The sequence below is a fragment of the Lepidochelys olivacea genome (assembly GCF_965140295.1).
Source record: "Lepidochelys olivacea isolate rLepOli2 genome assembly, chromosome: 1".
NCBI lineage: Eukaryota > Metazoa > Chordata > Testudines > Cheloniidae > Lepidochelys > Lepidochelys olivacea.
This window is the reverse complement of record NC_140411.1, coordinates 233719800-233734199: the sequence shown is the minus strand read 5'-3', so window position 1 is coordinate 233734199 and position 14400 is coordinate 233719800. Positions and strand designations below refer to the sequence as shown.

General features: G+C 42.4%; 1 protein-coding gene across 3 annotated transcripts in view; it reads left to right on the top strand.

Annotated features, from left to right (window-relative positions):
* The window catches only part of ABCC9 (ATP binding cassette subfamily C member 9), a 135545-nt gene that overhangs the window by 107373 nt on the left and 13772 nt on the right, over positions 1-14400 (top strand). For all 3 annotated transcript variants that reach the window (XM_084620759.1, XM_084620761.1, XM_084620760.1), the window contains 2 exons: positions 1148-1250; positions 4341-4442. In XM_084620759.1, coding sequence (XP_084476885.1) covers positions 1148-1250; positions 4341-4442 — 205 coding nt within the window. The remainder of the gene's footprint in view (positions 1-1147; positions 1251-4340; positions 4443-14400) is intronic.

Genomic DNA, 14400 nt, shown 5'->3' with positions numbered 1-14400 from the left:
TCACCCTCCCACTCACTGCTATGACAGAAGGTTCTTTGCCCACCACATCTACAAAACATATGAAATATAACCAAGAAAAAAACTGGGACAACTGGGAAACATCAAGGATGGCCTTCAGCCATCCATGTTATGATCTTCTCACCGCAAGGTCCTGAACTTTTAAATACAATTATTTTGAAATTGGAGGGGTTGCGGTGGTAAAACAGTTTATGAGCTGTTGAGTGAAATTTGGCTATTTCTTTAAGTGATAATGCTTAGGACTTGATTAAGTAGTATGTGAAGCAAGAAATGGCTGCCAGGCTGGGCAAGCACCAAGGGCCAGATGAGCTGTAGTAAATCACGATAAATCCCTTGAATTCAGTCGAACTAGGCCAATTTACACCAAGTGGGGACATGCCCCCAAAGAGTAGTTGTGAGGCTTACATAATCTACCAGCCTTTTATTGAGTATTTTACTGGTTTCTAAACATCATTACTATTACACAGGAGGGAAAACCAACTGGAAGCTGAAACACGCATTCGCTTTTATAATTTAGAAATGATTTATTATTCAGTTTTTCGGACATTTTGTGGCTGTCTGAGGAAATGGCTGAGGTAAAGGGTTGAATGGTGGTGGTGTGTCCATCAGCCCAATACATGAAAGGCACTGGTTGTGCTGAAGGACTCAGGCAGTTGGCTTCTCAGTCAGATTTTGGCTGAAATATGAAATCTCTGTTCCACCCTTGCTCCAGGGTGTAGTAACTCGCTGTTAGGTTATCTCAGTTGATTAGCATTTTGGGAGAGAGAGGGGAGCCAAGGCTCTGCCTTTTCCTTTCCCCATCCACCTGATTTTGCGGGTAGTTGTGGGTAAATAATGCCTGCTTACTGCTTCACATCTGGTCTGGTTAACCTATGCAGGGATGTAAAAGGGGTTCCCACTCCCCCTTACTATGCTTCACAGACATGCACTCTGACCCACAACCCAACCCAGTGCTACCATTTGTAGAACAAGGTACTGCCTAGTGTGAGTAAGGTGTGGTTCTGAGGGGAGAATTTTGTCCTAAGTTTGGTAAAAGACACAATAAGTTCAGCAAGCTGTCGGGTTTTTTAGAACAATTGAAACTTTTGTGCATGTGTGTGTTATAATGTAACCACTTTGCTGTCTGCAGGCATGAAGCCAGGTTTAAACAACATATGCTGGAACTGACGGACACAAACAACATTGCCTACTTGTTTCTGTCAGCTGCCAACAGATGGCTGGAGGTTAGGACGGTACGTACAGTTTAGTCCCCGCTATGGTTTTGAAACCTTGGAAGCAAACAGAGACTTTGCCTGATGCACAGGGCTAGATAATAGTTTAAATTAATCTCACAATGAGATATAACAGTTTTGTGTACAGTGATCCTTAAAATAGCTCAGGGTTGTTTATGTTATAGCAGAAGGGTTTTTTATTTATTTTTTGGCTTTCTTGGCTTGAAGTAAGAAAATACAAGGCTCCTTCATACTTCGGTGTTGGGATGTTGATTGTTCTGAAAAGAGTGCAACAGAAAATATCTACATAACTTTGAAATAAGACTCTCTGTTCACAGAAAGAAAAGGAGTACTTGTGGCACCTTAGAGACTAACCAATTTATTAGAGCATAAGCTTTCGTGAGCTACAGCTCACTTCATCAGATGCATATCGTGGAAACTGCAGCAGACTTTATATATACACAGAGAATATGAACCAATACCTCCTCCCACCCCACTGTCCTGCTGGTAATAGCTTATCTAAAGTGATCATCAGGTGGGCCATTTCCAGCACAAATCCAGGTTTTCTCACCCTCCACCCCCCCACACACAAATTCACTCTCCTGCTGGTGATAGCCCATCCAAAGTGACAACTCTTTACACAATGTGCATGACAATCAAGTTGGGCTATTTCCTGCACAAATCCAGGTTTTCTCACATCCCCCCCACCCCCATACACACACAAACTCACTCTCCTGCTGGTAATAGCTCATCCAAACTGACCACTCTTCAAGTTTAAATCCAAGTTAAATCCAAGCTATTACCAGCAGGACAGTGGGGTGGGAGGAGGTATTGGTTCATATTCTCTGTGTATATATAAAGTCTGCTGCAGTTTCCACGATATGCATCTGATGAAGTGAGCTGTAGCTCACGAAAGCTTATGCTCTAATAAATTGGTTAGTCTCTAAGGTGCCACAAGTACTCCTTTTCTTTTTGCGAATACAGACTAACACGGCTGTTACTCTGAAACCTGTTCACAGAAATAAATTCTTCTACTACCGTGCAACATCTGAGGCCCTGCCTAAGTGGAAACTATTTTCAAAGGGGCTTTGGTAGTTTTGCCAACTTTGCAATAATTCTGCTTTTGGTTTTTATGTCACCTTTCATCTCTCAGGACCCCAAAGCACTTCCCAAATGATGGACCCAGGACTGAGGATCTCCCTCACAGCCTGATTCTGCCAGGATGCCTTCCAAAGTCCATAGGGCCATTTGTGGAGTAAAATACTGCTTGACTTGAGTAAAGATGGCAGAACTGAGCCTTGAGTAAGGGAGAGCTGGGGATTTGGCAGCAATACACCCCGAAACAGAGAGTCAGATTCTTGGCCTTGATATAAGTTCTCAGTGAGTGGGGCATAAGGAACCTCCCTCCATGTTTACGATCTTCACAAGGGTCAGGCAGAATTATTGCTCCCTCCCTACTCACCCGGCATTTCAAAGAAGGGCCAAGGAGTAGGCAGGCCCATGTCCTTTCCCTCTGTGCCAGAGACTGGGGCCAAAGCTTCATCCTTGGAATGGTTTAGTGTCAGGTACACTTCACCTGCATATTGAGATCTCCATGTGGCATTCTGCCTCCTTGGACTCCCTTGGGGCAGCACAGTTCTGCTCCATTTCCTACTCTGGACAGGATCTGGCTCTGAGTAAGATCGCAGGGTTCAGCCCTGTACAGTGTCAATGAACTGCAGTGATGCCCCATTTGTACCCAATAAAAGAAAGATGAAGTTTAAGGGCAAAATCCAGCCCTGGTATAAGCTGTTGCAATTTCTAAAAATCTCCTGATGTTGGACCTGCTGAAGTGGGTTTTAGCCCATGAAAGCTTATGTCCAAATAAATTTGTTAGTCTCTAAAGTGCCACAAGGACTTCTTGTTTTTTCTCCAAAAATACATCTCTCTTCTATCAGCTCTTTGGGATTTTTAAAATACTATGTGGAAGAATGCAGTGTTGCCAAGAAATAGCTAATTTGGCTGTGTCCAATGGCATTGTTATCACACAGAGATGTATGGGTTTCAGAGTGACTGCACAGCTCCTATTCCAACAGCTGATGGACACCCAAGCGTACTGTATATCTAATGCACTTTCTTGCTACAGAGATTGGGTTAGAGGCTACTATCATCTTCACTTTAGCATTTCCTACAAGCAGATTAATTGAGCAGTATTCGTTGCAAATCATAGAGGGAAAGATTCTTGGATGGAAAGAGGAGAAAAATCAGATGAAAAAATGCTGACTCTGAAATGCATGGGAGAATTGCAGGGGCAAATTATAGAAATTAGGTATCAGTGACCTGACTGTGTCCACAAATCACATCAGGTACCTAGAAATCTACAGTTGATCATTTTTATCTGAAGTCCTGACATTAGATGCAAAATTTGGATAGTAAATGTAGAGGATGATTGAGGTTTCTTTTAAAATCAGGTTTTTATCCATCTTTAAATAGCTAGCGTTCTACAAAACAGAACGCAAACTGCACCTTTAGGGTGAAGTATTCTCATCTCCAAATGGGACAAGTAAAATCTTCGGCTAAAATGATGCATATAAAATAACTCCTTTATTTCATCATCCATCTGTGAGGTTTATACTGGTCTCCATCACTCTAGTAACTGAGCAACTTCCACATACAACTAATGGCAATAGCAAAGTCCCTAGTGGACTTCATGGAGTCTCTGGCACTTCTTCCTGTTTGGGATCAAAACTCTGCTGGGGAGTTGGGACAAATGGGAGTGTCAGTGCTGTGAGTGTCATTTTTTTGATGGAAAGGATTTTTCAAAGAAGAAGGTTGTTTTAGTGACTAGTCATTTTGGATGTCTGCTTTTTGGTGCCTAATTTGAGGCACTTAAATGGGTTTGTTTTCCAGAAAGTGCTGATCACTTTTCCTCTGAATATCAGGCTCCTTCAAAGTGTCTCATGTTGGGCACTATAAATGACTGGTCCCTTCTGAAACCTTAAATGTCTGAACTGAGGGCAAGGGAAGTATAGAAGATGCTTTGTGATATTATAAGGCTTTATTTTGTCATTGGACTTTTTATCCAACTTGTATTATAGGATCTGTCTTTTTTTTCTCTTCCTTCCTTCTTAGGACTATTTGGGTGCTTGCATAGTTCTCACTGCAGCTGTTACGTCCATCACCCACGGGTCTGATTCTGGACTTCTGGGCCTGGGTCTCCTGTACGCACTGACGGTACGTACCAAAACAAACATCAAGACACTTGAGACTAATCTAGTAGGTTTAAGGTGGTTTTAAAAATATAGATACATGGTTATCTTCCAACTTCCTTAATCTCGAAAGAAACAATCTTGCAAATAATGGATTCAGGCCAAAGCTGAGTGAGTTCAGGACAACTTGGACTTGCTTCAGGTCTTGTGAGCCAATTTAAAAACCAAAAAATTCCCAGGCCCCGTGTGTTCCCAAGGATAGAAAGAAAATTAGAAGTGCATACTTGGCCCTTGTGTGCACTTTGTTTTGCACTGTACAATGTTGTTAAGGCTGTGTAACGTGAAACCAGTTGTAAATGATGATCCAACAGATCTTGCAAAATCAGAGGTGATGTCTCCACATTTTTGGGATCAACCAGATGCTGAGTACTGTTATCTATCCAATTCTGAATATGAGTCGGAGTCTCAAGGGTTGGGAATGGAGCAGTTAGCTGTGAAATGTCTTGGTGAAGGAGATTAAGGCTGTGGGTTTGTGCAGATTGCTGAGCGGGATAGCAAGAGGGCCCTGGATCTTTGAAACTCACTCCTTTCCCAGGTCCATAGACACCAAAGTTTGTTAGCCTTCAATACACACTACAAGGTCCATCTTTTATTCCTTGCTTGGTAAGAGATGGCTGGAAATGGGAAGGAATAGGGTGGGATTTTGATGGCGTGTGTAGGGGGGAGGTTGATTAATTTTTTTTTTAGCAATGTTATTGTTGGTTATTTAATTCAATCGGGGTGATGGATGGTTCTCTTGATAGGTGTATTTTTAAAAGATTGTCAACGATGCCCAAGGTATGTCAAGAGCTTAGGATTGGTGCTCTTATATTGTTGAGAGAAAAATAATTGAATAAATTAAGGGAGGTAATAGGAAATAAGCCACAGGAGGAGGAGGAAGAGTCTCATGGATGGGGTGGTAGAAAGCAGGCTGCAGTGTGCCAGTTATGTAGCACTAGTGCCAGGGAGGGAGGCTGGGAGGAATTGGGTATAGGTCTAGCACCGAGACTGGGCTTGGTGGTAGGCTAGTCTGAAGCGTCAGCCGGGGAATTATCAGTGGCTGCCTTAAAGATGGCTTTAAATCCCTTTTTGTTGCTGTATCAGCACAAAGAGGGCTTATCAGTGGCCCAGAGTCTGCTCCAATAAGTTATGTTAACAGCACATTCAGAAGATTCCTTCTAATGCTGTTTAGTTAGCAAAGATATCTGGAAACTCTGAGATGTCCGTTCAAGGTTTGTAGCTACTTTGTATTTGCAGTTTGCTTGCAAACAGATGAGAAAGAGTCAGCCGTTAACTAAAGTTTGAGACAACATTTAAAAAAAAACCTCTTAAATAATCTCTACATTGTTACCTCCCTCTTTATGCCCCAGCACATCACTTGCAAAACTTTGGATGTGGTTCAATCATTGGCTACCCCTCTTGACAAGTTTTCATTTGTTTCTCTTTGGGAGCCCAAATGTGATGATGTTTGGAACTGGATGAGAGCAAAGCACTCATACTGCTGTCCCTTGGTTGCTCATAATCATAGACCCAGTCCCCTCCAACGCATAAAAGCATCCAAGTTTCTGGCAGTTACACAACCCTGATGCAGATTTAAATGAAATGCCAAGCTCTCTGGATGCCAGGCTTTTATATCAAATCTGTGTTTGTAATTCCCCAAGCAGCAGGATTTTCTGTAAACACAGTAAACCTCCAGCCTACAAAGCTGAACATGGAGTTAGGTTTCTAAATGGCAAGAGAATGTCTTCATGCTACTCCTAGGAATTACTCTGTCATTCTTGCATACCGCTGAAGACTCTTGACTGACACTAAAACTTATTTCAGAATTTCAGTGCAAATTATTTACTATTAAACTCCATCTATTGATTATTTGTAACACTGCTTGTTCAGTGGAAAATGAGTGGAACTGGGAATTTTGTTATTCATAACAAACTTTGTATTTGGCAGATTTATCCCTCTTTCCTTTTTGCAAACAAACTGCAAAGTATTTCCCCACTTTTCTGTGTTCATAGGATCATTTCACAGACTATGGGTTGTCTGTGAATTAACTCTATAAAAATGAACACCTGAAGTTCAGTTCCTAAAACTATATTGAGGCCTCTAAATAAGTGGCCTAATTTTCAAAGATACTTAGCACCCAGCAGCTCCTGCTGAGGTCAAGCTACTTATTTAAGCACCTCAGTGTGGATTTAGCCCCCTAACCTTACACAGCCATTTTATAAACCGCAACCTATGATTTATTCATTCTTGGTTAAGAATAAATTCACCTACATTATATGGTATTGTTTTCTCACTCTTGGCTGGATGACTGACATTTTGTAAATGGGGGAATTAAAAAAAAAGTCAACTTGCAAATAACATTGTGGTCTGGCTCGCTTGCTCCTGCCTCTGTTCAAGCCCACAAACGGCTCAGAGATCTTTCACTGGTAAAACACCTCCTGCAATTTATTTGCAATATTTGCTTTCACCACCCTTACACACTGTACAGCCTTACACCTACAGTGGCCTCCGCTTCTGAGAGACAGCACATAGGCATGCATGGGTACATACACACTCACTCTTTCTGCTTCCCCTCTCTCACTTCCTTCCTGTGCCTTTTGTATCATCTGCCTGATCGGCTAATTAGCCTCTTCGTTCTCCTCAGCCCATCAGTTAGGCACAGCTCTTCGTAATGAGGTCTACTCTAGAGTAATTAATTAGTTACAGTGACCAGAGCGCTGGCTCAGCTGCTGTTGCCCAGCACCCTCTTCAGAAACATGTAGCCAACAATGAATCTCTTTTCTCAGGCATGAATGTAGGCGTTCAGACAAATAATAGCACCTCCATAAACAGAAGCTAGTTGTCTAAATATTGATGGAGAAACAAACAAAAAGGGCTTGAATATGGCCAAACTGAATTGCAAGTCAGATTTTTGGAAACATATCTATGAACAATACATATTCTTCTTATCTGACTAGCTCTAAAAACAAGTTTAATACCCCCCCCCAAAAAAAAAACAGATGATCTTGGAGGGATTTGGTATTTTTATTTTAATTTCCAAAGCTGTGTTATTGAACACAAAGTTTTAACATTAAGTTTTATTTCCCTTTTATAACTTTAATTTCTGTTGCTGGTTTTTATTTTTTGCATTAGCAATCTTACCTGAACATAATGTATTACAGAACAATATTGGTATGTTACTGGCATTCTTTGCAGGAAATAAGACTCTATGTAGTATTGTAGTGATACAAAACTATATGCAGTATTGCTAAAAAAGCCCTTTACCCATGTATATTATAGGAAGTGGTGTACCTCCAACAATCTGTTCCTATAGCAGGCAATCAGCAGACACCACAGATTTGATTGATTAAATGTATTCTCTGTACACACATGCACATCATACATCATTTGAAACCTTATGATGTCTTCTTTAAGATGAGGTATGATGTAGAGCTGTCAAATGGTGCCATCACCATAGAAACAAGAAAAAGAAATGACACCATCAACATGTTAAAATGACCACTTTGAAATACTTGTATTTCTCTGTTAGTTTAATATAGCTATGTATTATCTCAAGGCATAAAATTAGATTTCTTTGTGACCTTAAAGCATCCCAACAACAATCTACAGGGTAAAACAAAATCTAATAATAAATAGGTACAGGTCTCATTGAAATGTAGTAGCACTGGTGACATTTCTAGTCAACATTATTATCATAATCTTGTTCATCATATGATCTGCGCTGAGAGTGCACGAGTTACCACAGTCTTCATTGCCTTGGTATATACACAGGTCTATGTAGGGAAGATTGTTCTGTCAACAGACACAGTTAATTGTGCAGCAACCTCTCCTGGTACAGGCACAGCTACGGAGTTGTAAAAGCTCAGATGCCCTTGGGCCCTTGAAGACTGTAGGAAGTAGTTCATCATCCACATCTGTCCATCCATGTTGCAATGATAAGCCAATATGTGGTTTACCTATTAGCAAAGACATCCGAATATTTGTTTGCCAAGATGCTCTTTTGACATGCTCTTCAAACCTGACCTCACATGGTGGGAGTTTGGCCAGTGACTTGTACTTTATGATGGCTAGACTGAGGCACAAGCAATTCAGGTCTCTAGGGGTCTCCTTTCTTTCTCACTGTGGTCATACAGCATTGCTACCAACTTCTTTGCTGCACAAATTGTGGCTTGTCCATCACTCTCTCACAGTGTGGCAAGATCTCCTAAGCAGTAAGCTCCCTTTGTTTTGACAACATTTAACACAGATTTTTTTTTCTCAATACCAAATAAGGATGACAGAGCGTCACATCCTGTTAATGCACATACATCAGGAAGTACATTGCAAAAGTCTGGCGTGAGAGTGTCACAAATTGCATGCACAGGTATGAAGCGACGCTTGTCAGTTGGGCTGGTCGTGGTGCCTGTTTCAATCCACATGTTATCTGTATGTTCCACTTTTGGAAAGTAGTGAACAGCAAGGACCAAAACATCTGTATCAGGTGACCTAATTACTATAGTTCCTTTAATACCAAGGGACCCAAAAGCCATTTTGGCACATATAGCATGCAGAAGCATACTTGTGTCTGCTTCCTCTTGAGTACTGCGCAAGTCTTGGGCTTCTTCAACGCCTCTACCAGTGATGGAAAAGCCTCCAGCAAGAAGTATCTGTGTTGAACATGCTCCTACAGCCTCAGATGCATTTTGAACCATATAGTCACACAGGAATTTTACAAGTGACTGCTTGTTGGATGCCATGTTTAGAAACTTTTTCCATGCAGGAATAGGGCATCCACCAGTTAGTATTTCTTGCATCCAACTTTAGATCCTGTCCGGTGCCATCTTTCTGCAGGTTTCACAGAGTTACTGTTGTCATATCCATCAAATACTTCAATTACAGAATTAGCTTTGTCAAAACCTTTTAGGACCTGCCTCACATACTCAGCAGCCAATTCATCAAATGTGTGGAATTTGTCTCCAGCCATGATTTGTATGACAGCGATGGTATCTGTGATATGCACTGTGGTTTCCTTGTAGCATGCTCCTAGCTCATAGATTCTTTCAGCCTGAGCTTCCAGCTGATGCCCTTGTGACTCTGGCAGACCAGGTGCCAGCTTTTGCCAAGGCTTTAGGCCTCAGCTGAGTACTGACGAATTCATTGCTGGAAACCAGTCTGTTTCACCTGTGTGTTAGTATGGTTAAGATGGGTATTGAACTTATAACAAGATCTTCAGTGTTTAGACTATGTGAAATGTTTGTAAATTGCTGCATGCTTTAATCTCACTTAAATATCATCTTGTAGCCTATGATAAAGATATTATACGTTTTTGCTTTGTAACTGTAAAAATGTTTGCTCTGAAACTATGAACCCAGTCAGGAGGGATCATCTCCTGCCCATCAAGAAGGCTTAATCAGAACTAAATGGGTCATTGTGGGACATCACAATACAAAGACTTTGTAAATTGCCCCCTTCCACCAAGGAAGAGGCTATGTGCAAAAGGGCTTATCCCATCAGTTTGAATTCTGGAAGAAGGAAATAAAAATAGCCAACAAGAAATGTTTTAATCTTTTGCTGTAAGGACTCTCACAGGGCTGCACCTATGAAACAGAGGCAGAGATCCCCAGAGTCAACCTGGGTTACCCCTAAAAACATTCAGAGCTGACAGTTTACTACAACTCTGTCACCTTTTGAAACCATAGCCCGTAACTCATTGGTCTATATAAGTTTGCTTGCTTTAACCTTGTAATAATTATCTCACTTCTTTTCTCAGTTAATAAATCTTTAGATAGTTTACTATAGAATTGGCTATAAGCATTGTCTTTGGTGTGTGCTCTGAGGTACAAACTGATCTGGGGTAAGTGATTGGTCTCTTGGGACTGAGAGCAACCTGAATGTTTTGTGATCTTTGGTTTATAGCAACCATCTATCATTCAATCCAGCTTGCCTGGGTGGCAAGATAGACTGGAATGTCCAAGGGGACTCTGTGACTCCATGGTAAGCTTTAGGAGTTCACACTTGTTACTGAATTGATGAAATCTAATTATAGAAAATATAATCAGTTTGGGGTCTCTGCCCTGCTTCTTGACAGTCTGCCCTGAGGTTGGCACTCACGGTCATGCACTCCAGACAGTGTGACAGCCCTAACTCAGCTTTGTCTGTTCTTCTTGTTCCATCAGCATGGAAGAGGGATATAGGCACAGGTCCCATTGGGAGACCAAGAATATGCATCTTGCTAAGGACAGGGCTCTGCAGAAAATTTCTGGACTGATAGCTGCTGTGATTGCCCTACCAGTGCCAGACTTGAATTTGGTCTTCTTGACCATGTCATCAAATGTTTTGATGCCAGATTTCTTGACTGGACTGAAGAAGCTACATGTGCCATTCGAATCAAGTGCACTTCTCATAAATCTTTCCATTTGTTCTTCACCAACATCTGCTATTTTCAATAGAGACTCTTGTACATCTACTGTTACATGCGGTCCAGTAGATATGTTGATAAGCACCTCTGGGTGCGATTCAGGGTCAAATGGGTTTGTCATATTGTTGCTATTATGGTTGGGAAGAACTGTAAAATGCTCTTCAGTGCAGAGGCAAGGACTTGTTTGTGGACTTTGTCTCACTACTTGTTGTTATGCCACTTCTTTCTCTCACAGCTTTTGCAAATTCATAATATTGTATTGTGTGTAATGTGTATTGTTAACTCTAACACTAATACGCACAAAAAGAAAAGGAGGACTTGTGGCACCTTAGAGACTAACCAATTTATTTGAGCATAAGCTTTCATGAGCTACAGCTCACTTCATCGGATGCATGCAGTGGAAAATACAGTGGGGAGATTTATGTACACAGAGAACATGAAACAGTGGGTGTTACCATACACACTGTAAGGAGAGTGATCACTTAAGATGAGCTAATACCAGCAGGAAAGCGGGGTGGGGGGGGGGAGAAAACCTTTTGTAGTGATAATCAAGGTGGGCCATTTCCAGCAGTTGACAAGAACGTCTGAGGAACAGTGGGCGTGGGGCGGGGGGGAATAAACATGGGGAAATAGTTTTACTTTGTGTAATGACCCATCCACTCCCAGTCTCTATTCAAGCCTAAGTTAATTGTATCCAATTTGCAAATTAATTCCAATTCAGCAGTCTCTCGTTGGAATCTGTTTTTGAAGTCTTTTTATTGTAATATTGCGACTTTTAGGTCTGTAATCGAGTGACCAGAGAGATTGAAGTGTTCTCCGACTGGTTTATGAATGTTATAATTCTTGACATCTTATTTGTGTCCATTTATTCTTTTACGTAGAGACTGTCCAGTTGGACCAATGTATATGCCATCATGTGCCAGCAATGCCCCTCTGCCATGTACATTGGTCAAACTGAATGTTATGATTCCTGATGTCAGATTTGTGTTGATTTATTCTTTTGTGTAGAGACTGTCCAGTCTGGCCAATGTACATGGCAGAGGGGCATTGCTGGCACATGATGGCATATATCACATTGATAGATGTGCAGTGAATGAGCCCCTGATGGCATGGCTAATGTGATTAAGTCCTATGATGGTGTCACTTGAATAAATATGTGGACAGAGTTGGCATCAGGCTTTGTTGCAAGGATAGGTTCCTGGGTTAGTGTTTTTGTTGTGTGGTGTGTGGTTGCTGGAGAGTATTTGCTTCAGGTTGGGGGCTGTCTGTAAGCGAGGGCTGGTCTGTCTCCCAAGATCTTTGAGAGTGAGGGATCATTTTTCAGGATAGGTTGTAAATCTTTGATGATATGCTGGAGAGGCTTTAGTTGGGGGCTGAAGATGATGGCTAGTGGCGTTCTGTTATTTTCTTTGTTGGGCCTGTCCTGTAGTAGGTGACTTCTGGGTACCCTTCTGGCTCTGTCAATCTGTTTTTTCACTTCAGCAGGTGGGTGTTGTAGTTGTAAGAATGCTTGATAGAGAACTTGTAGGTGTTTGTCTCTGTCTGAGGGGTTGGAGCAAATGTGGTTGTATCTTAGAGCTTGGTTGGAGACAATGGATCGTGTGGTGTGTCCTGGATGGAAGCTGGAGGCATGTAGGTAAGTATAGCGGTCAGTAGGTTTCTGGTATAGGGTGGTGTTTATGTGACCATCACTTATTAGCACAGTAGTGTCCAGGAAATGGACTGCTTGTGTGGATTGGAATCAAGGAATCCCTGTTGAGGTTACAGGGACAAACCATCCCAATGAGTCGAAAGAATAGTAAATATGGCAGGCGACCAGCTTGGCTTAATGGTGAAATCCTAGCGGATCTTAAACATAAAAAAGAAGCTTACAAGAAGTGTAAGGTTGGACATATGACCAGGGAAGAGTATAAAAATATTGCTCGGGCATGTAGGAATGATATCAGGAGGGCCAAATCGCACCTGGAGCTGCAGCTAGCGAGAGATGTCAAGAGTAACAAGAAGGGTTTCTTCAGGTATGTTGGCAACAAGAAGAAAGCCAAGGAAAGTGTGGGCCCCTTACTGAATGAGGGAGGCAACCTAGTGACAGAGGATGTGGAAAAAGCTAATGTACTCAATGCTTTTTTTGCCTCTGTCTTCACTAACAAGGTCAGCTCCCAGACTGCTGCGCTGGGCATGACAAAATGGGGAAGAGATGGCCAGCCCTCTGTGGAGATAGAGGTGGTTAGGGACTATTTAGAAAAGCTGGACGTGCACAAGTCCATGGGGCCGGACGAGTTGCATCCGAGAGTGCTGAAGGAATTGGCGGCTGTGATTGCAGAGCCATTGGCCATTATCTTTGAAAACTCGTGGCGAACGGGGGAAGTCCCGGATGACTGGAAAAAGGCTAATGTAGTGCCAATCTTTAAAAAAGGGAAGAAGGAGGATCCTGGGAACTACAGGCCAGTCAGCCTCACCTCAGTCCCTGGAAAAATCATGGAGCAGGTCCTCAAAGAATCAATCCTGATGCACTTGCATGAGAGGAAAGTGATCAGGAACAGCCAGCATGGATTCACCAAGGGAAGGTCATGCCTGACTAATCTAATCGCCTTTTATGATGAGATTACTGGTTCTGTGGATGAAGGGAAAGCAGTGGATGTATTGTTTCTTGACTTTAGCAAAGCTTTTGACATGGTCTCCCACAGTATTCTTGTCAGCAAGTTAAGGAAGTATGGGCTGGATGAATGCACTATAAGGTGGGTAGAAAGCTGGCTAGATTGTCGGGCTCAACGGGTAGTGATCAATGGCTCCATGTCTAGTTGGCAGCCGGTATCAGGTGGAGTGCCCCAAGGGTCGGTCCTGGGGCCGGTTTTGTTCAATATCTTCATAAATGATCTGGAGAATGGTGTGGATTGCACTCTCAGCAAATTTGCGGATGATACTAAACTGGGAGGAGTGGTAGATACGCTGGAGGGGAGGGATAGGATACAGAAGGACCTAGACAAATTGGAGGATTGGGCCAAAAGAAATCTGATGAGGTTCAATAAGGATAAGTGCAGGGTCCTGCACTTAGGATGGAAGAATCCAATGCACCGCTACAGACTAGGGACCGAATGGCTAGGCAGCAGTTCTGCGGAAAAGGACCTAGGGGTGACAGTGGACGAGAAGCTGGATATGAGTCAGCAGTGTGCCCTTGTTGCCAAGAAGGCCAATGGCATTTTGGAATGTATAAGTAGGGGCATAGCGAGCAGATCGAGGGACGTGATCGTTCCCCTCTATTCGACATTGGTGAGGCCTCATCTGGAGTACTGTGTCCAGTTTTGGGCCCCACACTACAAGAAGGATGTGGATAAATTGGAGAGAGTCCAGCGAAGGGCAACAAAAATGATTAGGGGTCTGGAACACATGACTTATGAGGAGAGGCTGAGGGAGCTGGGATTGTTTAGCCTGCAGAAGAGAAGAATGAGGGGGGATTTGATAGCTGCTTTCAACTACCTGAAAGGGGGTTCCAAAGAGGATGGCTCTAGACTGTTCTCAATGGTAGCAGATGACAGAACGAGGAGTAATG